Raw genomic sequence first — 26,150 nt, 5'->3', positions numbered from 1 at the left:
AATTAAATACAACAAAGAAATAAAAAGCAACAGAAAAAAATATTTAAATAAATAACATAAATAAATTTGCAAATAAAAACAAAAAATTATATTTAAATGTAATTATTATTATTTTTTTTTTAATACAATAAATTTTTAAAATTTAATTTTTATAATAAATATTTCTATATTTACAACTTTTTTTTTTTTTTTTTATAACGTTATTTTATTTTATTTTTATCATTTTTACCATATGATGTTTTATTATTTCATTTGGTGTATTATTAGTTTTTCTTGTAAAATTAATATTTTGACTTGGGATATTTTTAAAAAATTAATATTTTATGCATCTGAATTTGGTGTTGTTGTCTCTTCTTCAACTTTTGATTCAAGTGAAAATGGTGGTATTCGACAGTCAAATGTATATCCATCTTCACGTTCCATCCTGAATGTTCCCCTGATAATTATTTAACAACAAAATTATAAATTAATGATTAATAGTAAAATATATTGTCAATTAAAATTTACCACATATGTCCACTTGGTGCTTGAAGACTGACATGACTACTATATTGAAAAGCTGGTAATGTTTTTGATAAAACTGGTTCTTGTCCAACAACACCACGTCCTCTGACAGTTTCAAGTGTACCAGATAAACTAAAAATTCTCCAGTGTCTTTCACGTAGCTGAACACTCAAGTCACCCATGTTTTCCAGTCTGATACAATAACGCCACTGTAAAATTATTAAATTAAATTAATATCCGATGAATAAATGAATGACAAAGTTTAATAATTACCCAGTAGACTGATGTTGTTTGTGTTTCTCTACATCCCATGTAAAATGGTATGACTGTAACACGAACTTGTTCAGTTGTTTCTTTATGAACATCAGATAATTCTAGCCATGGATGATTTTTTTGTTGCCACTGTCTGAGTGTCTCTTGGGCCATAAAAGGTGGCTCATGATTTGGATTGAATGATAAAAATTTATCAAATAATTCATGTTGTAATGCTGATTTGTCATTTGTTGAATAAGGAAGTATATCTTCATGTGCAACATAATCAAGACCTGGTATTGCATATAGACTTCTGCTACTTTCATTGTTGCCTAAAAATGTTACAGCTTCTGTTTGTGCTCTCTGTAAATTTATAATTTATTTATAATTTATAATTTATAACTTACATTAAAATTGATAATTAATTAATGTTATTTATTTAACTTACAATAAATGGACAATCTCGTTGATCAATTAAAACCTGATAAAATGTATGTGTACGTCCTTTAACTTCTTTTGCAACATTATTATTATTATTAACCACTTCATTTATGTCTTTTTTATTTGGTAAATCTCTGTCATAAACTCTTGCTAACCATGGAAATAATATAACACCACGATAACCAAATACACGATGTAAAATAAATTGTCCAGTTTCATATTTTCCTTGAAGTTTTGGTGTTTCTAATTTACCAACTTCAGCCAATCTATAAAATTAATATTGTTATTTATTTGTTTATTTGTTTGGTTGTTAATAAGGATAGAGTGACAATTTATTTAAGGGTTAACTTGATTTTAATTTACGTAACATAATTTAATATGGTTGTTTTACCTGACATATTTTGATGTTTGTATTGTTAATAATTTCGTTGTCACATCTAGCAATGGTTTGTTTAATTTTTGACGTAGCATTATTCTTATTAAATCCATTTTTTTAATTTAATAACATTTAATATATTTATTATGAAAATTAATGCATGAAAGAAATGCGTAAATACACAAGAGCATGCGCGCGCCGGTACAATGTTTTTTTTTTTTAATTGTTATTTTCAAATTAGGCAAAATAAAGGATCATGATCAATTTGTAATAATATTATGTACTTGTTAAAGCTAAGTCTAGTTTATGAATATTTGAAATTAAATTAGATCATTCATTAAGTTCATGAAGTTCTTTTGTTAAAAGAAAGTTAAAAATTAGTAAAAATTAGTGTTATTTGCCGGAGTAATTTTCATGTAAATATCAGTAAATATTTATGTAATTATTTATTAAATTTGTCGTCTTAAAAAAAAAAAATAATATGATACCTAACATGTTTGTTTAATTTACAGCTAGATACAAATATTATTTTTTTGAGACAATCGGAAGTTTTAAAAAAAGTCAACAAAGTAAATGTCAAATGTCAGTTCTTGATTGGTTCTTGATTGAGTTTTATATGACCGTTTATTATCAAAAATAGCTACGTAGATTTTGTAATTAACAGTTAATTACTAGTTAATAAACAATCTTGCATAATGGAAATCTCCCTTAACATACGTAAAAACAAAAAAAAAAATTATTTAAAGATTCCGTCATGCGCACAAGTCATCAACAACATCATCAACCATGGAGTTTAACAAGGAGGGTAATCTGTGACGTCACACTGTGTATTGGCATAGGGAGCTGTTGAAGCTCACGGAATGGAGCAAGTCAGTACGTTTTTCTGCCGGTGATGACGCTAGTAGCGAGAAGATCCAAAGTCACATGTTGTTTTTGTTTATATTTTTTGTAGCTCAGTTAGAGTATTCCTTCATTATGTAAAAAAATAATACAACTACATAATACATTATTTATTTAACAAATAAAATTAAAGCAATTTATTTTAATAAAATAAACACCAAGGACAAGCAGTGTCTAAGAAAAAGATAAAGCTAAGGAATTAATGTTGCTTACCATATAGGTAATTTCTTTATAATCACATCAATTAAGGCTTCATCTTTTTAGCTACTATTTTCATTTGTATTTTTTATGATAATGTTTTACTTTAATGTTAAATAAATAATTTAGAATAAATAATACAGATTGTATTTGTATGGTGATAGAAAAACATGCTGATGGATCTTTTAGGATTGTTGTAAGATAATTTATATCACAATTATTTTAATGATAATATAAATAAATAATTAATAAATATCATTGTTTACAGATTGAGAAAAAGAACGTGTACATTTTATTTATTTATGCTAGATGTACATAGTAAAATTCATCAAGTTAACAATAAAACGTGTTTATAGTAGTACAAAACTTTGACCATTTGATCCAATACCACTAGTTGCTGATATGATTATTGAAAAATCATGGCTAATATATGTTTTGATGATGTTGCTGATGCAACGATATTGAAACATTATTTACTGAATTATTTGATTGTGTACTTATTGCAATCATTAACATATTGTTACAACAAGTAATACAGCTCCAGATGATTTATACGAAGTGGATTACAAAGAGGAAATATTCCATTTATACACAGTAAAAAAGTTGGTAATTCGTTTGTAATTTGTAGACTTTAGTCGTTTGTCAAATTTTTGTTTGTTAATTTAACAAAAAAATTTGTAAATCTTTTAATAATCATATCAGCAACTGGTGGCATTGGATCAAATGGTTGAATTTTGTACTACTATAAACACGTTTTATTGTTTTTAACTATTGATGAATACACTAGCGCATCTAAATAAAATATTGCATTCTTTAATCGTAAAACAATGATATTATTATTTATTTATATTATCATTAAAAAATTGTGATATAAATTACACAACATCCTCAGCATGTTTCATCACCATACAAATACAAATCTATTATTTTTCTAAAAATTTATTTAACATTAAAGTAAACATTATCATAAAAATACAAATGACAGTAACTAAAAAGATGAAGCTAAAGTGATAATTAAAGAAATTACTATATGGTAACAACATTAATTTCTTGAGACACTGCTTGTCCTGGTGTTTATTTTAATTTCAAAAATGCTTTAATTTTTTTTTAAATAAATAAGTATTACAAGTTGAATTAACATAATTTACATAATAATACTAACAAACTTAAAAACATAACAAACAACATGTGACTTTGAATAACCTCCTGCGTCATCACCGGCAATTCTGAAGCTTCAGTGAAATTCGAGAGATTACCCTCCTTATACACCTCCATGTCATCAACACACAAAAAGTGAGGTTATAAACTCGAATATATATTATATATTACACGTCCTCATATTTACAACTGCTTACAACATCATACAAAATTATCAATCTGCAAAAAGTAGATAAGTTATAATAATAATAACAATAAATAAAACAGTAATAAATATTAAAAAAAAAAAAAAAACAAAAAAAGAAAGAGTTAAAAAAAAATATCAAGTATGCCATATTCCGCGTCATACATCAAAGAGAAATTGATTAAGGAATTGCCAGCTTCTCATGTTGTAAGTAAAATTCATAAATAGATATTAAAAATAATAATTAAAAAAAAGAAAAAAAACAATAATTAATTAACGAGAAATATAATATTAATAATATTTAAAAAAATGATAATTAAATTTTTGAAGCAAGAATAAATTTATATATTCCAGTAAAATTAATGTAAAAATAAAAAAACAAAATTATATAAATAATTAAAAATATAAATAAAAGAAGATGAGTGAATTAAGGATAATTAGTATTTGCATTGGAATTGCATTACTATTACGCTGGTCGATAAGTTATCATCCTTATTCTGGATATGGAAAACCGCCAATGTATGGTGATTATGAGGCCCAACGTCACTGGCAAGAAATAACAATTAATTTACCACTGGATAATTGGTACAAAAATAGTACAAATAATGATCTTCAATATTGGGGACTTGATTATCCACCATTAACAGCTTATCACAGTTTAATTATTGGTAAAATTGCTGGACTCATTGATAACAGCTACATTGAATTAACAAAATCACGTGGAATTGAATCAGATAATCATAAAAATTTCATGAGATTAACTGTTTTATTTTCTGATTTAATAATTTATTTACCAGCTGTTTTATTATTTTTCATTGATAAATTAAAATATTCATCAACTAACAATAGCAATGATGATAACTCAATATTTAATTTATCAAAATTCAACAGTTTATTGTTGACATTTCTTATTTATCCAGGAATAATTATCATTGATTATGGACACTTTCAGTATAACTGTGTGTCACTTGGTTTATTTATATTATCTGTTAAATTTATTGCAAATAATTGCTATTCAATTGGTTCATTATTTTTTGTTTTTGCATTAAATTATAAACAAATGGAACTTTATCATGCTCTTCCAATATTTTTTTATATTCTTGGTATTTGTAAAAAACAAAAAAATTTATTTAATAGTTTAAAAATATTGTCAAGTGTTGGTTTAACTGTTTTAGCAACATTTGCTTTAATTTGGTCACCTTTTATTTATAAATGGCCTTCGTGTATTGATGTATTGATAAGATTATTTCCATTTGGTAGAGGTGTGTTTGAAGATAAAGTTGCTAATATTTGGTGTGCAATTAATGTTGTTGTAAAACTTAAAAATTTATTTGATCATATGCAATTGGCTAAGATTTGTCTTGCTGCAACAGTCATTACTAGTTTACCATCATGTTTAAATATTTTTTTAAAACCAAACAAAGATAATTTAATTCTTTCTTTGATTAATGTATCATTGAGTTTTTATTTATTTTCATTTCAAGTACATGAAAAATCAATTCTACTTGTTGCCATACCTGTTTTGTTATATTTTCATAATGATCCATTAGCTTGTTTTTGGTTTTTAATTGTTTCGGTATTTAGTATGCTTCCATTGTTAATTAAAGATCAATTATTTATTGCCTATTGTTCATTAATGGTATTTTATTTTTTGTCAATTTGTACCATTTGGAAAAATACATTATTTAATGTTAAATTTATTTCAATTATTTGTAATTTTCATGCTTCAATATTGACAATGATTATTCTTACAATTTCAAGTGTTACTTTAAAACCACCTAAAAAATATCCAGATTTATTTCCATTATTAATTTCTGTATATTCTTGTATACATTTTTGTTTATTTTTTTTATATTTTAATTGTAAACAACTGGGTGTTTTTGATAGTCAAAAATTAATTAACAAAAAAATTATGAAATTTAAAAAACTTTGAATGATAAACAACTTGAAAATAAAGAAAATAATAAATATTGTCAAGATAATATATGCTGACCTTTGTCAACCTGAAAATCTATAAATATTATCTAAAAAAAAAAATCTCAATTGCATTATTCTTGAACTTGTAAACTAATGAATATATTTAAATAAATTTATAAATTTCAATTGTAAAAAAAACTATTTTTTCTCGTTATTTAATTTGTTTTTTTTTTTTAAATTCAGTAGAATATTCTTTATTATTTTTTGTTATTATTAAATTATTTAAAATAGATGGTTGAAGATCAATCTGATGGATGTGGTGCTAAATTCTTTGTATTAATTGTGTCTGATAAATTTGCTGGAAAACCTCTTGTTTTGCGTCACAGGTAAATAAATAAATAGATTTAAAAATTTACAACAACTTACTTGATATCTATTTGTATCTTTTAGACTTGTTCATGAGATATTAAAAGAAGAGCTCAAAGAAATTCACGCATTTTCACAAAAAACACTTACACCAGAACAGTGGGAAAAATCACAAAGTCCAATAAACACATCTAGTTAAAATTAAACAATAAAAAAATATAGTTCCATTTTATTTTTAATACTAAAATTACCATTAAAAGCAATAAATAGTTAAAATGATTGAATTTCGTGTATCAGCACCAGGAAAAATAATTTTATATGGTGAACATGCAGTTGTTTATGGTAAAACAGCAGTTGCTGCATCACTCGACTTACGAACAATACTTGATTACAAAGATTTACCTGACAACTCAGAGCTAATTGTTTTGTCAATGCCAAAAATTCGTTTACTCGTAAATATATCATTACCTCAAGTTTATCAATATTTTTACAATGATAAATGTCCATCATATGATGATCATGAAAATTATCATCGTTATATAGAAACATTTGTTGCTAAAATTGAACATAATAATTTACAACAAAAATTAGCACTTGAAGCATTTTTTTATTTATACATTGGAATATGTAAAACAGAAAATATTATAATAAAACCATTTCAAATTGTTATTGAAACAGCATTAGCTGTTAGTTCTGGTCTTGGTAGTTCAGCATCATTTGCAGTATGTATTGCAACATGTTTTTTAAATTTATCAAAATTACAAAAACAAGAAAAGTTAAATTTAAATATACATGAACTTGATAAAATATCAATGTATGCATTAAATTGTGAAAAAATAATGCATGGTACACCATCAGGTATTGATAATTCAATTTGTACATATGGATCAATTATTGAATTTAAAAAAGGCGAGAAATTAGAGCCAATAATTGCTGCAAAAGGTATGAGAGTATTACTTGTTGATACAAGAGTACAAAGAAGTACAAGAGCACTTGTTGAAAATATTGCTAGACTTAAATTAAAATATCCTGGTATTATAACACCAATACTTGAATCAATTGATAGTGTTGCTAAAGAGGCACTTGTTGTTATCAAAGAAATACGTAATTTACCAGATCAGCCAACTGATTCACTTGATGAAGCTTATAAACAATTAATGGTAAATGATTTTTATCTTAAATTATCATTATTATATTTATATATATTTTAATTATTATCATTTTTTTTTTTTGCTTTAGATTCTTATGAATGTTAATCAAGGTTTACTAGCAACTTGTCAAGTATCACATCCATCATTGGATCGTATTTGTGCTGAAGCAACAAATTATGGTCTTGCTGCAAAACTTACTGGTGCTGGTGGTGGTGGCTATGCTTATGTATTACTTCATCCAAATACAACGACTGAAACAATAACAAGTATCACTAAAAAACTTATTGCTAATGGTTATCTTGTTACTTTAACACGTCTTGGTGGTGCTGGTGTTCAAATTCATGATACTTAATTATTTTTTATTATTAATAAATTGGTTCTCTCTTTTTTTTTTTTTTTCTCTTAACATCACGTTTATTTTTATTTTTTATTTTTGTTTACAATAAACTACAGTATGGTAATTAATGTGAGTAAAAACATGAACAAATTTATTATTATTTTCTTTCATTTTTGTACAAAAAATGATAATTTTTTTTTTTTTTTTTTTATAAATTATTATGTCTACTTTTAATAAATAATAATTTTAATGGTAATGATTTGATGAAAAATGTTTTTTTTATTTATTTTTAAAAAAATGATTTTATGGTGCTTGTTTTGATGATTTTAAATTAATTAAAATTAATTACAGACTAATTAAATTAACACAAAAATTTAATTTTATTATTATCAAAAAATAATAAATAGCTGTAAATAACTACTAGCTGCATTATTTTCAATACTCTGATATTTTTTATTTTTTTCTCTTTGGTAAAAATTAACTAAAAAAATTTACTATGTATATAAATATTACGTAGATATTTTTTCATTAAATTCTAAGTAATAAATAATCAAAAAATTTTATATAAAATTTAAAAATTAAATATTGTAGAATGTTGAATAATTTTATTTATCACATTGGACTTGTCGTAATGCCATTTTGATAATTTGATATACCACCACGTGTTATAATAACTTGTTCAGGATCAATTTCATTATCATCAACTCCAATTTCATCAAAGCTACTTATTATACCAGATCCATTGTCTTTTTCTTCAAGTCTAGCTTCATTAAGCCATTCATTTATTTCATTTGTATACATACGACGTTGTAATACTTCTCGTGTTCTTGGTCGAGATCCAATATACGTTGCAGTATTCTAAAAATTATTAAAACACATTTATTTCAATTAAATTAATTATTTTATAATGATTTGTTGCTTACATTAATTGGAACTGATAATCTCAAGTGTTCCAACAGCTGAAAATCTTGAACAATTGTTTGTAAATCATCCCATCTTAATTCAACTTCTTCATGTAGCATTTTTTCCTCTATAAAAACAATTGACAAAACAATTAATTGATCTTATTAATAGTAAAAAAAATATTCATATAAATTAATAGAAAAATTTACCATCACGTTTTGATGTTGAACGTTTATATTGAATTCTAAATCTAAATGCTTCCAAAAAACTTGATACAACAATTGTCAATACAATCATTGTTATCAAATAAAATATCATAAAATAAAGACGTGTATAAAGACCAACTTTAAATGCATATGCATTCATAAGTATAAACCAATTATTAACAACAGTTAATTCAAATAATGTCATACAACTTGCAACTAAATTATCAAATGTATTTAAATAATAATAACCAAGTGCTGTACTTCCATTACCAGAATATTTATAAAAATCTTCAACTGTTGTATTTCTAAAACAAAAAAACAATATTATAATTATTTAAATTATTATTATTATTAATTTATTAGTGGAGGGGCAAAAGCGAATTTAAGATTACTTACATACAACAATTTCTCATGTCATAACCAGCAAACATTTCCATTCCAATAATTGCAAAAAAATAATATAGTATTAACATGACAATTGCTGTTGAACACATTAATGGTGATATTATAACAAGTGTACCAAAAACATCACGATAACGTTTTTTCATTTTAAATAAACGTAACATACGTAATGGACGAAATATTACAAAAAATGTTGCACGTGAAAATAATGTTAAACCACATGCTGCAACTAGTGTCATTATTGATGCACCAAGATCAAATAAATTCCATCCAGAACTTAAATATCTTCTCATACCGAGACCCAGCACTTTAACGATTGCCTCTGTAACAAACACTTGAAAAAAGAAAAAGCAAAATATATTTAATAATTGTTATTTGCAATAATAAATTTAAAAAACTTACATCCACCAAATAGTATTGTATCCCAGCTTGCTGCAAATTTTTGTGCAGCTTCAATTTGATTATCTGATGGTTGAAATAAACGTACTACCATTCCAATTCCATTTCCAATAATTGTTGCATCTAAAAAAACAATTGAATAATATTTAAAAAAATATATTTAAGATGTTGATTAATTTATCAGTATAAACTTACAAACAATTGATTCAAAATATGGCCATTCAATAAATTTATGAGCACCAGTACATAACATTTGTAATGGTTGCCAAGCAGCATGATACCATGGTACACCAGTATATTGTTGTTCCCATTGTAATGTTGTACTTTCATAAACAGATAAAAATTCTTCACCACTCAATGAACCACTTCCTGAATTATTCATATGTACAAACATCAATATAACATCAAGTGTACTTTTATTTGGTGCATAATAACGCATTAATCCTTCAAATTGACGAAATCTCATTTTATTTGGATTTTGTTTTGATACAAGTAACTTGAATGCATGCTGACATGCTTTACGTTTATGTAAAAATAGTTTTTTAAATTTATCACGTTCAGCTGATGTAAATGTTTCATTAACAACAGCCAACATTAAATTCATCATAACGTACAACATTGTACATAAATAAGTTACAAAATATATTCCGTACCATTTACTACGTGAATATGATGGCATCATAACATCAGGAAAACTAAAAATAAAAATTAAATTAACTATTTATTCTTATTGATAATTTAACAGAGAAAAAAAAAAATTATTTAAACTTACTTTGCTGTTGTTAAAAGTACAAATAAACTGACAAATGAATCTTGAAGTGTTTCGAAATTTCTATTTGTTTCAGAGAACATAAAATAACCAAGTATCATATATGTTACAATAAAAAATAATAATAATCCAAGCATATCAATAATTGGTGGTAATGTTTGTAATATTTGACGTATAAAACGTCTAACACCACCACAGTATTTTGTATCAACAAGAAATATTGGACGAAGTGCTCTTGTTACACGAAAATGTGATGATTGTCGTATTACTACAATGATTGCTTCGAGAAACATGATAGCGAGGGTAATGCACTAAAATATAAAAATAATTAATCTTTTTTTTTTTATATTAATCAACATTGATTGTAATATCATTTAGATTATTAATTAATGTCTGGGGATATTTAATTAATCATTGTTAATTTTTTTCTTAAAGCATATTTTTAATATGAAAAATTTCATCTTTTAATTATGGAAATATTTTTTCAAATATAATTTATTTACCTTTAACATTGTTCGTTTGTGTTTTAGTATTGTTCCCCATCCAATCCATCGTAATTTTAATGATAATTCAACACCGATTGTTATTAATGCCAGTAATTCAATTGATCCATGTGCCCAAACTGGAAACTAAATTTAAAAAAATATATGTATTATTATTTTTCATAACAACTGTTGAGGATTAGTTTAATTTTTTATATTAATTACTTGAAAAAGTGCCACAGCTGGTTCTTCAACAAATGCTAATACGAGTAAAATTAATGATGTCAATAGATCAAGACCATAATACCAACTGTTATGAACTAATAAATAAGCTGGTAAATCCTCTGGATGTCTTGGATGTGAATCAAATTTTTCATTATTTCTTCCTTCCTAGAAGTAAATTAATAATTTAATTTTTTTATAAATGTAAATTAATATAGTATTGTTATTTTTTATTTTAAATTACTTCTAAGAATATTGCTGCCTCATGATAATTCATCTCCCAGTACATTTCAGCATCAACCATCCCTGATGATTGTCTTGCAAAGATTGAATTTTCTGTGAGTTCATCACCATCAAAACTTCTTGACTGATGTTGATAAAATTCACCAGGTGATGATGCTGTATCTTGACCAGTTGTTGTATCATCTCTTTGTGTCATTCTCAAACGTGTGTCTGAAGATGACAAAATTGTTCCATAGTCTAAAAAATAAATATCGAAAAAAAAAAAAAAACCAAAAAAAAAATACCAAGCAAAACAAGCAAGCAAAAAATAAGAATAAGCAAATTGAAAAACGATAATATAAATTATAATAACTAATTAAAATTAATTGAAATGTTTTAATAGTTTGCTGACAATCATCCAGGCATAACATCTTATTTATCATTTTTAAATTAGCATTTTATCATTAGCACAAGTTTGAAAGTTGACATTGAGATTGCATTGGATCAACTCTGGATATTGCATAATGTAAATTTTTTGTGTGGGTGGGTATTAACAGGTATATGTGACTTAACACTAGTTATTTACACAAAGAAATAAAAAAAGAAAAAAGTAAACTAACAATAATACCAAAAAATATTTATTTCATAATTTTAATTTATTATTAATTCAAGCTAATTAATTCTTAAATTTTTTTTTGTTTATTAAAATACTCACTGGAGCTTGCACCATATCTATCATCATCAAAATTTTGTCTAATATTAATATCGAAACGTTGATAGTTGTTGACATTTGGCTCATCGTTGTTCGAAATCATTTGACAATTAATTTCGATTTTATTTGTTATTTTAAATCAGCTGCTTGACAGCAGCCAAAACACACTAAACAAACTACCGTTATCAATAATAAACTAATCACTTTTTATCACTTGAAAAAAATATATTTAATTATATTACACATAATTTTATGTAATTTAATTTTAAAGCTTTAATAAACAATTTTTAAAATCAAATTTTAAGCTATTTTTTATACAAGATTTTTTTTAATTTTTCTATTTTATCTTAATAACATTATTGTCAGTCAATCCTATGTCCTGTAATAAATTTTTATTATAAAGTGTATATATTTTACTTTTGTTATTTATCCATAATATAAAATACACTTGGTAGGGAAGGTGGGTAAGTGGGTGGGTAGGTGGGAGAGACAGTTCAATTCGAGGCTGCGCAGAAAATTGTATATTGCTTTTTTTTAATTTAAGTATATTAAAAAAAAATAATAATTTATTTATGATGACGTTATTTATTAAACAGTTGTCTTCATTATCAACAATATTAATTAAAAATTATAAATATACACTTTGTACATGAATATATTTTAAAAATAATTTATTTTTCATTTGTACAATAATTAATTTGTTCTAAAAAAATTCACCAACAATTGATATACGTTGTAAAAATGACTGTGATTGACATGATAAAAATTGATAATCCAAATTAATTGTTTTATTAATTGGATATAAATTTTGTTTACGTATTTTTTCAAGTAATATTTGTGGTATAAATATTTTTTTTTCATTTGTATTATTATTTGTTGTATTTTGTTGTATTAATTTTGCTTCTTTTATTATATTTTCATTTTTATTATCATGTTTATCATCATCATTATTATTAACAGATGAATTTTCATTAGTAATATCATTTAAATCATCAACTTGACTTTGGTTTGCTTCATTATTATTAATAGCATCATTATTACTTTCACGTATTTTTTCTTTAAATTCTGATAATTTATTTAATTTTTGAATGTTAAATTCTTCATTCGATTGTTGTTGTTTATTGTTAATAATATTTTGATAATTATCATTAAATAAACTTGGATTTATTTGACAACAACTCAATGCACCAGGATCAATTGGATGTGCTTCAGTATTAAAAATATAACCACCAGCATTAACAACACATTGTCCCCATTGTGTATTAATAATATCACCTTTTTGTCCATTATTATGAATAAAATTATCAGTATCAAATAATAAATAAAGATATTTTGTTGTTTCAGCAAGAAAAAATGATTCCATTCTATCTGATTTACGATGATCTCTAACATCATTTATTGTTGCATAACCACATATTGTTTTAGCACTATATTGTATACTTTTTAATATATCAACACCAACTTTAATTAAATATGGATCTTTTGTTGCTCTATATAAATACATAACTGATTCAATAAGTTCTGGTCTCAGTGGATAGCCTTCACGATTTGTTCCAACTTCACCCTGTGCAATATTATAAAATTCTGGTGTAAAACCAAATTGTTTCCATACACGATGATAATTATGTAATGATTTCATGGCATTATCAACATCACCAAATAAACTTAATACACCTGGCCAATATGCATCAAGTGATTGAAATACTGGTAATGTAACTTGTCCCTCAGTCATTGATACCCATAAATGCCAATCATCTCGTTTAACATATTTTTCAATGGCCTCTTTATGACGATGAAATATATTTGCTAAAAATGGATCTTGTAATAGTAATGTACCCTTTGCAAGATATTCAAAATATGAATCAACACCAGCACCAATACCAGAATCAGTTGCTGTCCAATGACCAGTTAGTACATCAACATGATTACCAACTAATCCAATTTTTGATTTATAATAATCTAATGCTTTTATTGCATTTATAGCAACTTCTTCATACAGAGGATCACCAGTTAAACGTGACAATGTACCAAATTCAAGTATAAATGTACCAATACCAGCTGTACATGTTATACTTGTTTCACCTTCTGGTACACCATATTTTAAATTAACAGTACCATATGGCATACCAGTTGGTGTATCAAATGCAGCAAGTAGACGTTTACCCATATCTTCAGCAAGACGTAAAAGTGGTCCATTACATGGCCAACCAGGTTCTAATTTAATACCAGCTTTTTTTGATAATAAATGAGCACTTAGTAATCCACCAACAACACGTATATTTGTTTCAAATACTGATACATTTATATTTGCTTCAAAGCTTTCTCTTGATGATACAATTTCAGCAACACGACGAAATTCACTGTAATTACCAATAACAGCTAGTGTATCTAATGCATCAATTAATGTCAATGAAAAACTACCCCATGTATCAAAACCATCACAACTTAATGAACGTAATTCATCATATGGATATGCATAAGTCAAATAACTTGAGTATGCATGATTAAACATTGATCTAACTTCTTCTTTTAAATTATTTAAATCTTTTATTTGATAGTCATGGGTACTCTCAATACAGCCAATTATTAATGTTAATAATAAAATAATGCTCCACTTTGTCATTGTTATTAATTATCTAAATTAAAAATATAAATACAATCAAATTAATTTCTATCTAATTATTATTTTTATTTCTTAGAAATTTTTATTACTCACATTTTAAAAATTATTACACGTGTTAATTATTGTCAACATAGTTGGCATAGCTCCATTTTTTTTCGAAAATAAATTGATTAGATATACAGTTTTTAGATAAGACACCTGTGAATATTTTTATTTTTTTTTTTACATTATTTATGATGACGGTGTTGTGTTATTGTGTGACGTGTAAAAAAATTTTAAGGTTATAGTTTGACACAATCACTGTATTTATTATTTATTTATTTATTTTTTTTTGATAACAATAAATACAAAATAATAATAAAAAATTGCGCACGCGTGTGTGTGTAAACTGGATAAAGATAGAAATAATATACATAATTCCAACATGGCGTAATTTTACAATTAAAAACTGTCAAACTTATTTACTCCAAAATAATAAAAATAAACGAAAAAAAAAAAAATAAATAAACAATCCACAGTCATTATATAAATAATAATAAACAGTAAGTTTAAATGAAAATTAATAATATTATTAATAAATTATATTTGTCAAAAAATTGACAAACAAAGAAATTTTAATAATTAAAATTAATAAACAATAAATTATTCACAGAAAATGATTAAATCAACGTTGAAAAAATTATTAAATAAATTATTCTATACATAATTAGATAAGCAAATTAAATATTATTCAATAAATAATAAATAAAAATATGGCAAGAAGTCAAAAATATGGTAATGATACAATTGATGTATTGAACAAAGGATGTATTGATAATTTTAATTTAATTGCATGTGGACGAATAAGTTTACTTGTAATTATAAGTGGAATAACATGTTTATTTTTGTTATTAAAAATAATTAAATATCATATTAATAAACATTCACAAGTTCATCATTATGTTATATTTTATGTATCAATAATTGAATGTCTATCATGGTAAGTTAATCGAAAAAAAAAAAAAACAAAACAAGCTACTATTTCTATTGATAATTGATTTGATTTCTAGTGGTGCAAGTACTGTTTTTGGTGTTCGTTATCCACAACTTGATTTTTCAACAAATTTTTTAAAGCTCCTACAATTTACATTGATTGCTCATTATTATTGGTCAATAATAACACGTTCAAGACATCGTGATGACATACTGCAACATGTTGTTAATCCAATATTATGTTTGTTTATGCTTTATTGTACAATTGTTGTACTAATGGGAATGGTTGATACAAGTGGTACATGGATTGAGTGTTTACGTCCATACTGGTTAATGTTATCAATTGCTGATTTAATTGCTGTACAATTATTTAGTATTGTTAGTCTTTATATAACTCATTATAGTTATCATAAACATCATAATCATACAAAGACTAATAACAACAGAAAAAATATTATAATTAATTCAAAAAGTCGTGATATTTGGATTGTAACATTTGTCTATCAACTATCAGCAATTGTATCTGTTTTATTTGATAGTATTATGGTTATATTTTGTAACAATGAAAATGGCTGTAGTGCTATTTATCAACACACACAAATTTATTATAGTTTTATAAATTTTTTATTTATGATTATAAAATTTTTTTTACCAATATGGATATTATTATGGTTGTTTAAACCAATAAGAGTTAAATCAAGACCATCTGAAGTTGCATTAACATCACATTATAATAATATTGATGGTAATTATTATAGACAAATATTTTTTAATGGTGATGATAATAATACACAAATTAGAAATGATAATTCAACAATTAATTATCCAATTGAACAATCATCAATATATGGTAGTTTTGTTGATTTTTCATGTACTGATAGTTCATCATCTGATTTATCACCAACAACAAACTATTGGTCAGCAAATAAATATGAAAAACATTTTAATAATAATGATAATTGTGAAATTAATAATATTAATTATTGTATTGATGAAAATTCACATAAATATGATAATAATATACAAATTGGTATACAAGAAAATAAAAAAAAACATTTAACAACTATTAATGAAGAGAGTGGCGGTGGTGGTGGTGGTATAATGATGGAAAATTTATATGACTGATGAATTTTATTATTGTTTTTTTGATTTTTAAATTTTAACAATTGCAAAAAAAAAGGATACAAGTGAATTAAAATCTTTAATTCTACTTGTTAAACTATCCTTCCAAATGCTGTGATGTGAATGATCTTTATAATTAATTATTTAAAAGGAAAATATGGAAATTATTTAAAAAAGTCATTAATTTTAATAATAGTAATAACAGTAATAATATTAATAGTGTAAATGATTATTTATCTAAGTAATGTTTGTATAAAAAAAGTAAATAACAAAAAAAAAAAAAAATATTAACACATGTTTTATTGATATTATTATAGTGTGTGACGATATTTATTATGCACAATATTGTTTATGTGCTAATGATGAAATAAAATATACGATGAAAAATAATAATTAAAAAAAAAAATTTCTAAACTTTTTTTTTATATAAATTTAGATTAAATACTTTTTGTTTTAATCAAGGTTTATAATAAATTAAACTTACTGCGTATAATATTGAAAGAAAAAAAAAAAAAAAACCATTAAATCATTTTAGTGATTAGAATATTTTTTAATGTTGTTTATATTTTGAATGATAATGACAACTGATTAATTCAAGATTGACATTGGAGTTTTAAAAAAAACATAGTTGAGAGATAATAATGTTAAATAAAAAAAATTAAAATATCATCATAAAAATGACGTTGATTTCTTTCTCGAAAATAAAGAAAAAAAAAATTACATCAAACTTGATAACAATTGTTTAAATATTTATCCGAAAATTTCAATACATCGAGGATAAATTTTGTTTAGTCAAATGATTAATTAACATATTGTTTAATTAACTAAAATTTTTACAATTTTTTAATTAATTTTAATTTATTTAAATTGTTATCTTATCAGTGATGTCATGAATCATCAACATTAAAAACAACATATATAAAATAATAATAATAATTTTTGAAATAATAGAAAAATCTTGACAATTATTTATAATATTATTATTCAGGCCAATAATTATATTAATTGACATGAATTATAATATTTTCTATGAGACAAAAAAAAAACAAAGAAATTTTCTTAATCCTAGAAATATTTTCATCATAAACTCATTGAACCATATTAATAACTGATGATGATTTTAAATTGATGAATCGACAGTCATCAAAATGGTTCATCAGTGAAGATAATAAATAAAAATCTTATTAATGAAGTTTTGAAATAAATAATATGACGTATACAGATGACGTTGATGATAAAAAAATTTATTAGAATTTATTTCAATAATAATCCATAGAATATTCAAGTTATTGAATAAATAAAAAATAATTATTTCAGATAAATAATAATAATAAATACAATACATTGATTATATGTAAAAAAAAAAAAAATAAATAAATAATAAAATATTTAAACAAGTGAAGAAAAACAATATGTTTCACAATAAAATTTAATATAAAATGCTGACGTAAGTATTTTGTTGTATTATTATAATATTAATAAAAAATAATTATAATTATTGTAAATTATTATTATCAATTTTACATATGTTTATTATTAATTTACAAATTAGTAAAGATATTTTAATTTATTTTTTTTTTCTTTTACTTTTATCAAATGTAATTTTTTAAAAATTTAATTTTTCAATTTGTCAATTTGTTTATTGTTTATTGCTCATTTCGTAAATTAAAAAAAGAGGAAATATAATTTTTATAGACTAATAATATAATTAATTTAAATATTTATAATTATGTTAAAATTCTTATCACTTTTTTTCTCCCTCTTTGGTAATTTTCATTATCTTTAATTCTCCCTCCATAACTCACACCCTCTTTTAAAACTGATAAATAAAATATTAAACCGGTAGTTGAATTAAAATTCATTTTATTTCGACAAACGATTTCGTGAATATAAGTTTACACAAGTGTTTTACTTATCCATATAAATTTTATATATTTTCTTTGAAATTTAATGTTGAAAAATATTATTTTGTATTTTGTTTATTTTTTTTTAAATTATATTTTTTTAATATTAATTATAATTTAATTTACCAATTTTTAAAATATTTGGCTATTAAATATTCAAGTTGATTCACGCGAGTGCAGAGTGTTGTTTATTCGCTTTGAATTTTTGAATTTAATTTTTTTCAAGTTAACCCAGTCAAACCTGGCTGTTTAATAAATTTAAATATATTTTTATAAATTACTTACACGTGGTTAATCTATTTCATATACATCGATAGAAAATTTCGAAACAAAAATATTTCGAAAAAATATCATTCCTTCTATTCGAAAGAATATTTCATTGAAAGTTTACTTATTGAATTAAAAATTTTCCAATTGATTAAATACAGGTAAATTTAATTGAAAAAATATCAGGTTATGTGTATGAATATATTTATTTTGTTGATGAAATTAAAACGCATCAATGAGTTGACATAAAAAAAAAAAAAAAAAAATTATCAAACAACTGACGCAATTTTTGTATTTTATTAAACATTATTCAACATAATACATAATGTTTATTTATATGATTTTTAGATTTTAATCAAAAATGGCTTTTTGGAAAAATTACAAAAAAATGTTAGATTTTATTCGTCATTAAATATTAGAGACAAAGAATTAACGCAACCAGAAAATGATCGTTTTTTCAAGGTAATTTAATTGAAGAAAAAAAAATAAAAAAATATAAAAAAGAAAACAAAATTATTTATATAATATTTATTTTTTAGTATTCAGATCTTTCAGTTAATTTAGCTGAACCTCATATGTTACAACAAAAGCCAAATGTCCATGATTTAGTATTTGGTAAATTTTTTACTGATCATATGTTTAAAGTTTATTATCATGAATCACTTGGTGGATGGCAACAACCAGTTATAACACCACTTGAAAATTTAGTTTTTCATCCAGCAGCAAAAGTGCTTCACTATGCAGTTGAGGTATTGATAATTTATCAAATAAATCATTAATTAAAACAACAACAAGCTCATAATATAAATTATATATTTAAGGCATTTGAAGGAATGAAAGCATATCGTGGTGTTGATGGTAAAATACGTTTATTCAGACCAGAATTAAATATGGAAAGAATGAACATGTCAGCACGTAGAATGGGACTACCAACATTTAATTCAAATGAATTAATTAAATGTTTTAGTAGATTAATTAGTATTGATCAAGAATGGGTACCACATTCGGAATCATCAAGTCTATACATAAGACCAACAATAATAGGAATTGATGTAAGTTTTTTTTTTTAACATTAATTTACTTATAATAACAAAATATTTCACAATAATGAAAATAAAATAAAAAAAAAACAAAACATTTAAAAAACAGTCATGAGCAAAGGTTGAATACAACAAAGATTATTTGAATAATTTCTTTTCAAGTGTGTGTATGTTAAATTTTATTTATCATTTAAATATGTATGTAAAATCAAATGCCACTGTCAATATGCCTGATGTTTTCTAATTAATCTTTTGATGATACTGAGGCCAATCTTTTAACTTATGTCATAGACGTCAACTTGGTCATTACTGTTATTCTGATAATAATATTTCTCAACACTATGGCTGACTGATAAATTACTCTTTTTTTTTTTTACAATTTTTTTTATTTCTATTTTAATCAAATTATAATTTATAAACAAATTATTAAAATTATTTTAGTTAATTCATTATTAATTTTAATTAATTAATTAATTTTTTTTTTAATTAATTTATTTATAAAAAATATAATTACTCAATTAATATATTTATTTTATCATTTTAGATTATTTTATTTTATTACTATATGAAAAATATAATTTTTTAAATTACGAAATTACTTTTTTTTTTTCAACACGTTAATGTCAATTAGTTTAATTTGTTAATCTTTAATTGATAAATAAAATTAATCAGCTTTTTTTTAATTACAAATTACAGTTGTTTAAATATTAATATGAATTTTTTTTGTTAATTTTAGCCAACACTTGGTGTTGCAACTTCAAATTCAGCAATGTTATTTGTTATACTTTGTCCAGTTGGTTCATATTTTCATGGTTCAAATGCACAAAAAGGAATTTCATTATTAGCTGATCCACGTTATACTAGAGCATGGCCTGGTGGTTGTGGTAATAGTAAAGTTGGAAGCAATTATGCACCAACAATTCACGTACAAAATACAGCTGTTGAAATGGGCTTACAACAAGTTTTATGGTTGTACGGTGATGATCATCAAGTTACTGAAGTTGGAACAATGAATGTTTTTATGTTTTTCATTAATGAAAATGGCGGTAAATTATTATTAACTTTGTTTATTCATCAACTAATTAAATGATTGATATATTTACTCAACAAGATTATCATTTAATTATTTAATTTAATTTCCATTAGATAAAGAGCTAGTAACACCATCATTGAATGGATTAATATTACCAGGAATAACAAGAAATTCAATTTTATCATTAGCAAATGAAATGAATCAATTTAAAGTAACTGAAAGAACAATAACAATGAGTGAAATATGTCAACTATTAAGTGAAAACAGAGTAAGTTAATTAAGTTACAACAATATAAATTTAAACAATTACCTAATAATTTAATTTCATGATTTTTTTTTAGTTACTTGAAATGTTTGGTGCTGGTACAGCTTGTGTTATTAGTCCAATATCAAATATTGATTATCTGGGACAAATGCTTCATATACCAACAACTGAACAATCGAAACCAGTACATCAATTATTTTTAAAAACATTATTAAATATACAGTATGGTTATATACCCGATCATCCATGGACATGGGAAATTGACTGAATAATAATTATTTTGTTTTTTCAATGGCTGTTTTTTTTGTTTTAAAATTACAACCGACACACGCATCGTTACAATGTACATAATTAAAATAATTTGGAATATAATTTATTTTAGTTTTATTGTTTAAAATTATGTAACGAAAAATTATTTTTATTAATTCTGTGATTTTTTTTTTCTTTTTTTTCTTTTTATTAAAATAAATAAAGTGTAGCTAATTGTATATTTTATTTTTATTAGTCAAGTCTTTTAACATGTTGAATTTATAATTTATACAAATAACAATTTAAATTTGTAAATTTTATTTTGATTATATTTATAAATCATACTGGAATAATAAAAATATAAAATATTATTTACAATTGATTTGTTATTTTATAAATACTATGATTAAGTATAAATAAAAAAAATTTAAATTGAAAAAAAATTATCTTCTATCAGTTTTTCCAACACCTCTCTTGCCAGCAAAAAGATGACGAGGCATTTTGGTACCAATAAAACGATCAGCTTCACCTTTAAGACCTTTCTTGCCAACTTTCTTTGAGATAGCTTTGTGGGCAATATTTTTAAGCTTGTCTTTCATCTGTAATTAAAATATAAAAAGCAAGATATAAATTAATAAAAATATAAAATTGAATTTAGTAAATAAAAATAATTTAAGTAAAATATAATTACAGTAATATCCTTGATGCCCATTTCATTACGAGGTCTAGATGAACTACGTGTTAAACTACGTGACAAACTACGTCCAACTGATCCAAAACGAAGACGTTTTTTACTTGGTCCAGATGCTGATCTAGAACGTTCACGTGTTTTAGTGAAATGTGCATTATCAGTATCACCCATATCAACACCAAGATTCTTCATTTCTTTCTTTAGTTTGGTTACTGATCTTCCACGTACCTGTACTGCAGCAGTACGTGGCATATGTGTTTTTGTTGATGCTTTGACAATACGTGAATCTTCTTTCATGATTATTCTAGCTTCACGAATTTCTTTAGCAAGACTCTGTATGTCTTTCATTGGATCTGTTACTTGTGGTACTTTATAATCATAAATTCCACTTTCAGTTCTCAAGTCTTCTTCTTTTTCTAATTCATTTAATTTTTCTAAAATATCTGAATCAATGTAATCAGCAACGTTATGTCCTTCCCACATTTCTGGTATATTATCATATTTTTCATCTTCTTCAATATCATAATTTTTCTTGAGATCAAGAACATAATCATCACCCTCTTTTTCTTCAATTTCACATTCCAATTTACGTTTTTTTGTTGTTTTATTTTCTTCTTCATCTTGTTCTTGTTTTTGTTGTTGTTTTTCAGCAATAATTTTTCTTTCAGCAAGTACACTATCTGGTACACATGCTGGACGTGATTTTCCATCACGTGGTGTTGGTAATGCAACATGTAAACGATTTAATAAACCATCAACTTTTTTAGTTTTAATTTTTTGATCAACACGATATGACAATAAACGTTCACATGCTTCTTGTTTAACTTCCATAACACCAATATCATCAACTGTACTCATTTCCATAATTGGTACTTTACCATTGTCTCTCAAAACTTCAAGTGCTTTACGTTTATCATCACTTAAATCTTTCATACTTAATACATCAGTTTTATTAACAACAACAATCAATGGTTTATCATTAAATAAAGGTTTAATTGATTGAAATAATTGTACTTGTTCTTCAATAGTATGACCACATTGTTCAGATACATCACAAACATATAATACAGCAGCACGTAAATGTGCAAGTGCTGTTACAGCTTGCATTTCAATGACATTACGATCTTCAAGTGAATGATCAAGTATACCTGGTGTATCAATAACTTGCCATCTTAAATATTTATAATCAGTATGTCCAACGTACAATGATTTTGTTGTAAATGCATATGGTTGTACTTCAACATCAGCACGTGTTATTTTATTGATAAAACTACTTTTACCAACATTTGGAAAACCACAAATGATTATGGTACGTGTGTATGGATCAATGCTTGGTAAACGTGCTAAATGTTGACGTACCTGTTCTAAATAAGTCAAGTTTGATCCCTGGCGTTTCATTATTGTTGCCATACGACCAAGTGCTGCTTTTTTCAGCTGTTTACAACGATACAATGAATCACCATATTTTAATAGCCTAACATAATCTTTAGCAACATTATCAATCAAATGTCTTGCTGTATTTATTTGACCAAGAGCTAGCTTGTAATGATCCTTGTCATAAAGTACATTCAATAAATCAGCATAAAAAGGATGTACATCATCAAGTTTTGGAAATTCTTGAATTATTTTTGACAAACGATCATGGAAAGTTTGCTGGGTATATTTTACCTTTGTTCCATAAAATGCACGTATACGAGTTATTTTGTAATTTTGGTGAACAATTGTTGGTGTTTTTCTCTGGGTTTTTGATAATGTTATATCAATCATGTCCTGAAAATTAATATTTTGTTAAACATGTGGCAATGATAAAAATAACTTTATATTTTTTTTTAATAATAAAATTTAATTAATATATACCTTTGATGAAGAGACCACTGTTATTCCTTTAAAGTTGTACATCGTGGATAATTTTAATTTTGTTTATTTAGTAATTATAATAATTATATAAAATAATTATCTACACGTGTTTTTCCACGTGTCTTGGATGATGGAATTTCAAGGGAAAACAAAACTGAGCTTGAAATTAATTTAATTAATAAAAAAATTAATTACTATATCAAATGATTATAATATGATTGATAATACAATATCTCGGATACTGCATGAGTACCTTTTTTCGTTGCACGTGGATAAAATTGTGTTTACTCACTGAAAATAAAGCTTAATACGCAGGATCTGGCTGGACTTGTCCAGACCTGTTACAGTCTTAAAGTCATATGTAAAATTTTTAAAGAGATCGTAAAGAAAATAAGGGATGGTAGCTAGAGAGTAGGGGTGTGATAACGGCCGGTATATCAGAGATCCCGATATATTTTTATTCGATATAAGCAGGTAATATCGATATTCAATATCACTTGCAAAGTATAATTTCGAAAATATATGCACTGATTAAAAAACTTTTATGCCAACAGATTTTAATGACTCCTCAAATGATCACAGCCAATCAAATATCAAGAAATATTAAATTGTATTAATTTGATTGGCTGTGGACAAATGAGTTTTAAAAGTCGAATTATCTCAATTTGTTTTAAAATTTATAATTATAATATTTGCAATTTTTAGTAGTAAATAATTTTATTTCTCATGCAAGTTTTTGCAGCAAGACCTTGCATCATTAGATATTACTATATTTTACTTGAATATCACTGAAAATTTTGGTAATGTCTGGTGGTACAAGGTCTTGCTGCAAGAACTTGCATGAAAAATAAGATTATTTTCTATCGTATCTTCTATTGCTTTCTTATTTTATTACAGCATAAATTATTATTATTTTTTTTTCAATCTTCCAAGGCTGCGGATGAAAAGAAGTTGCATTTGTATAGTATAATAGTCCGAACGAAGAGGCCAGTCCATAATAAGTCGATTTTGGAATACAAACTTCAAGAGTTTTTAATGATGCAAATAATTGTTATATTGCTGGCATCACATACCTACCATTACCTCAATTGTTTTTTTTTTTTTTTTTTATAGCAACAATCAGACTATCTACATACAATTTTTTTAAGTTGGCCCATACATGAGAATTACAGATAGACTCGATAAATTCTAATTAAATAAAAAAAGCCTTGAATAAATATTATATCAATTTAAAAAAGTCTCAATCAACCTGGTGGAAATATTTCTCCGCTATTTCTTTACTTTTTTCCGAAAATGACCCATGGCTGGAGAAATGACGGAGAAATTTATATATAACTCTGGTAGAAATATTTCTCCGCCATTACTCCAGCCTTTTTCTATACCCAAAGTTTTTTCCAATAATGTCATCTTTTTTTAAAAAAATTTACAACACACATACGCATTTATTTATTCAATTAAAAAAAAATATTTCATTAATAATAATTATCCTAGCTCATTCATGTCATAATAATGAAAAAAAAAAAAAATAATAATAAAATCTAGTCATTGAGCACCTGTTGGCTGTTGCATAAACGAAAAATATGATTAAAGTATTAAAAAAAAAAAAAAAAAATGAGCAAATAAAATTGTCGTTTTATTTAAAAGAGGAAATGAGATTAAAACTTTAATGATATTTTTTGAGTAACGTATTTGAGCACACCTTTTGGTTTAACGTGTTTTAAAGACACCTGCTTTATTTCTCCTGCTTCCTCCCTCTTTTTCTCCATGCCTCACTGGATTCCATTGCCATGCGTTTTTATGATACAGTGTGTGTATTTTTTTAAGCCTAGATGTGTTAGTTTATATTTCTCTTTTTTTATTTAATATTGTTTCTCGTGTGGGTGAGTGAATCTTTCAATGTATTTCACAGCATGACACACCAAGCATTTTCATTTACATTTGCTGGATAACCGCCGGGCTTTTTACAACTAACACATCTATCCACTTTCCAGTTTTTTTTTCTAATTTTTTCATATTAGTTCCAAGC

The 26,150-nt window shown here is 24.5% G+C and overlaps 9 protein-coding genes across 10 annotated transcripts; 5 read left to right on the top strand and 4 right to left on the bottom strand.

The window, feature by feature from the left end:
• Nucleotides 1-65: 65 nt before the first annotated feature.
• LOC122855476 (polymerase delta-interacting protein 2) lies at nt 66-1,799 on the bottom strand. Its single transcript, XM_044156859.1, has 5 exons — nt 1,589-1,799; nt 1,205-1,463; nt 778-1,119; nt 508-713; nt 66-436 (listed from the first exon to the last, which is right to left on the bottom strand). Exons 1-5 carry the CDS (start codon nt 1,684-1,686, stop codon nt 322-324), a joined length of 1,020 nt encoding a protein of 339 aa, XP_044012794.1. The 5' UTR covers nt 1,687-1,799; the 3' UTR covers nt 66-321.
• Nucleotides 1,800-3,962: 2,163 nt separating this feature from the next.
• Nucleotides 3,963-6,495, top strand: LOC122855478 (bolA-like protein 2). The gene is made up of 3 exons (XM_044156861.1): nt 3,963-4,220; nt 6,222-6,316; nt 6,381-6,495. Exons 1-3 carry the CDS (start codon nt 4,158-4,160, stop codon nt 6,493-6,495), a joined length of 273 nt encoding a protein of 90 aa, XP_044012796.1. The 5' UTR covers nt 3,963-4,157.
• Nucleotides 4,374-6,005, top strand: LOC122853660 (probable dolichyl pyrophosphate Man9GlcNAc2 alpha-1,3-glucosyltransferase). Its single transcript, XM_044154078.1, has 2 exons — nt 4,374-5,887; nt 5,971-6,005. The coding sequence occupies exons 1-2, from the start codon at nt 4,432-4,434 to the stop codon at nt 6,003-6,005; spliced, it is 1,491 nt and encodes a 496-aa protein (XP_044010013.1). The 5' UTR covers nt 4,374-4,431.
• Nucleotides 6,496-6,571: 76 nt separating the features above from the next.
• Nucleotides 6,572-7,833, top strand: LOC122855475 (mevalonate kinase). Its single transcript, XM_044156857.1, has 2 exons — nt 6,572-7,456; nt 7,536-7,833. Exons 1-2 carry the CDS (start codon nt 6,572-6,574, stop codon nt 7,797-7,799), a joined length of 1,149 nt encoding a protein of 382 aa, XP_044012792.1. The 3' UTR covers nt 7,800-7,833.
• LOC122855469 (two pore calcium channel protein 1-like) lies at nt 7,832-12,658 on the bottom strand. Of its 2 annotated transcripts, none has more exons than XM_044156848.1 (11): nt 12,105-12,658; nt 11,412-11,647; nt 11,171-11,335; nt 10,967-11,092; nt 10,467-10,774; nt 9,890-10,389; nt 9,698-9,817; nt 9,290-9,629; nt 8,897-9,198; nt 8,708-8,814; nt 7,832-8,642 (listed from the first exon to the last, which is right to left on the bottom strand). In XM_044156848.1, exons 1-11 carry the CDS (start codon nt 12,202-12,204, stop codon nt 8,397-8,399), a joined length of 2,550 nt encoding a protein of 849 aa, XP_044012783.1. In that variant the 5' UTR covers nt 12,205-12,658; the 3' UTR covers nt 7,832-8,396. The 2 variants fall into 2 exon arrangements, with proteins under 2 accessions (XP_044012783.1, XP_044012784.1); XM_044156849.1 differs by having other exon boundaries at nt 11,412-11,620.
• Nucleotides 12,659-12,666: 8 nt separating this feature from the next.
• On the bottom strand, nt 12,667-15,185 carry LOC122855470 (ER degradation-enhancing alpha-mannosidase-like protein 2). The gene is made up of 2 exons (XM_044156851.1): nt 14,818-15,185; nt 12,667-14,737 (listed from the first exon to the last, which is right to left on the bottom strand). The coding sequence occupies exon 2, from the start codon at nt 14,722-14,724 to the stop codon at nt 12,805-12,807; it is 1,920 nt and encodes a 639-aa protein (XP_044012786.1). The 5' UTR covers nt 14,725-14,737; nt 14,818-15,185; the 3' UTR covers nt 12,667-12,804.
• Nucleotides 15,186-15,361: 176 nt separating this feature from the next.
• Nucleotides 15,362-18,229, top strand: LOC122855468. The gene is made up of 2 exons (XM_044156847.1): nt 15,362-15,703; nt 15,774-18,229. The coding sequence occupies exons 1-2, from the start codon at nt 15,477-15,479 to the stop codon at nt 16,819-16,821; spliced, it is 1,275 nt and encodes a 424-aa protein (XP_044012782.1). The 5' UTR covers nt 15,362-15,476; the 3' UTR covers nt 16,822-18,229.
• Nucleotides 18,230-19,333: 1,104 nt separating this feature from the next.
• Nucleotides 19,334-21,632, top strand: LOC122855467 (branched-chain-amino-acid aminotransferase). Its single transcript, XM_044156846.1, has 6 exons — nt 19,334-19,451; nt 19,529-19,738; nt 19,811-20,041; nt 20,766-21,075; nt 21,176-21,330; nt 21,404-21,632. The coding sequence occupies exons 2-6, from the start codon at nt 19,565-19,567 to the stop codon at nt 21,593-21,595; spliced, it is 1,062 nt and encodes a 353-aa protein (XP_044012781.1). The 5' UTR covers nt 19,334-19,451; nt 19,529-19,564; the 3' UTR covers nt 21,596-21,632.
• A 387-nt stretch (nt 21,633-22,019) lies between these two features.
• Nucleotides 22,020-24,852, bottom strand: LOC122855466 (nucleolar GTP-binding protein 1). Its single transcript, XM_044156845.1, has 3 exons — nt 24,125-24,852; nt 22,268-24,037; nt 22,020-22,175 (listed from the first exon to the last, which is right to left on the bottom strand). Exons 1-3 carry the CDS (start codon nt 24,164-24,166, stop codon nt 22,020-22,022), a joined length of 1,968 nt encoding a protein of 655 aa, XP_044012780.1. The 5' UTR covers nt 24,167-24,852.
• Between the last annotated feature and the right edge of the window lie 1,298 nt (nt 24,853-26,150).

The sequence above is a fragment of the Aphidius gifuensis genome, linkage group LG4 (genome assembly GCF_014905175.1).
Source record: "Aphidius gifuensis isolate YNYX2018 linkage group LG4, ASM1490517v1, whole genome shotgun sequence".
Lineage (NCBI taxonomy): Eukaryota > Metazoa > Arthropoda > Insecta > Hymenoptera > Braconidae > Aphidius > Aphidius gifuensis.
This window is presented reverse-complemented; position numbering and strand designations above follow the sequence as displayed.

Excerpts from the sequence above, each read along its gene's own strand:
- LOC122855476 (XM_044156859.1), bottom strand. The coding sequence starts at position 1,686 with ATGGATTTAATAAGAATAATGCTACGTCAAAAATTAAACAAACCATTG. Across the intron at positions 1,464-1,588 it reads CAAACATCAAAATATGTCAG|ATTGGCTGAAGTTGGTAAAT; the intron begins GTAAAACAACCA and ends TTAATTTTATAG. Across the intron at positions 437-507 it reads GCACCAAGTGGACATATGTG|GGGAACATTCAGGATGGAAC; the intron begins GTAAATTTTAAT and ends AATAATTATCAG.
- LOC122855478 (XM_044156861.1), top strand. The coding sequence starts at position 4,158 with ATGCCATATTCCGCGTCATACATCAAAGAGAAATTGATTAAGGAATTG. Across the intron at positions 4,221-6,221 it reads AATTGCCAGCTTCTCATGTT|ATGGTTGAAGATCAATCTGA; the intron begins GTAAGTAAAATT and ends TATTTAAAATAG. Across the intron at positions 6,317-6,380 it reads CCTCTTGTTTTGCGTCACAG|ACTTGTTCATGAGATATTAA; the intron begins GTAAATAAATAA and ends TGTATCTTTTAG.
- LOC122853660 (XM_044154078.1), top strand. The coding sequence starts at position 4,432 with ATGAGTGAATTAAGGATAATTAGTATTTGCATTGGAATTGCATTACTA. Across the intron at positions 5,888-5,970 it reads TTTTAATTGTAAACAACTGG|AAAATAATAAATATTGTCAA; the intron begins GTGTTTTTGATA and ends TTGAAAATAAAG.
- LOC122855475 (XM_044156857.1), top strand. The coding sequence starts at position 6,572 with ATGATTGAATTTCGTGTATCAGCACCAGGAAAAATAATTTTATATGGT. Across the intron at positions 7,457-7,535 it reads AAGCTTATAAACAATTAATG|ATTCTTATGAATGTTAATCA; the intron begins GTAAATGATTTT and ends TTTTTGCTTTAG.
- LOC122855469 (XM_044156848.1), bottom strand. The coding sequence starts at position 12,204 with ATGATTTCGAACAACGATGAGCCAAATGTCAACAACTATCAACGTTTC. Across the intron at positions 11,648-12,104 it reads TAGATATGGTGCAAGCTCCA|ACTATGGAACAATTTTGTCA; the intron begins GTGAGTATTTTA and ends TTTATTTTTTAG. Across the intron at positions 8,815-8,896 it reads TTCAACATCAAAACGTGATG|AGGAAAAAATGCTACATGAA; the intron begins GTAAATTTTTCT and ends TTGTTTTTATAG.
- LOC122855470 (XM_044156851.1), bottom strand. The coding sequence starts at position 14,724 with ATGACAAAGTGGAGCATTATTTTATTATTAACATTAATAATTGGCTGT.
- LOC122855468 (XM_044156847.1), top strand. The coding sequence starts at position 15,477 with ATGGCAAGAAGTCAAAAATATGGTAATGATACAATTGATGTATTGAAC. Across the intron at positions 15,704-15,773 it reads ATAATTGAATGTCTATCATG|TGGTGCAAGTACTGTTTTTG; the intron begins GTAAGTTAATCG and ends TTTGATTTCTAG.
- LOC122855467 (XM_044156846.1), top strand. The coding sequence starts at position 19,565 with ATGTTACAACAAAAGCCAAATGTCCATGATTTAGTATTTGGTAAATTT. Across the intron at positions 21,076-21,175 it reads TTTCATTAATGAAAATGGCG|ATAAAGAGCTAGTAACACCA; the intron begins GTAAATTATTAT and ends AATTTCCATTAG. Across the intron at positions 21,331-21,403 it reads AACTATTAAGTGAAAACAGA|TTACTTGAAATGTTTGGTGC; the intron begins GTAAGTTAATTA and ends ATTTTTTTTTAG.
- LOC122855466 (XM_044156845.1), bottom strand. The coding sequence starts at position 24,166 with ATGTACAACTTTAAAGGAATAACAGTGGTCTCTTCATCAAAG. Across the intron at positions 24,038-24,124 it reads CAGTGGTCTCTTCATCAAAG|GACATGATTGATATAACATT; the intron begins GTATATATTAAT and ends ATTAATTTTCAG. Across the intron at positions 22,176-22,267 it reads TGGGCATCAAGGATATTACT|ATGAAAGACAAGCTTAAAAA; the intron begins GTAATTATATTT and ends TTTTAATTACAG.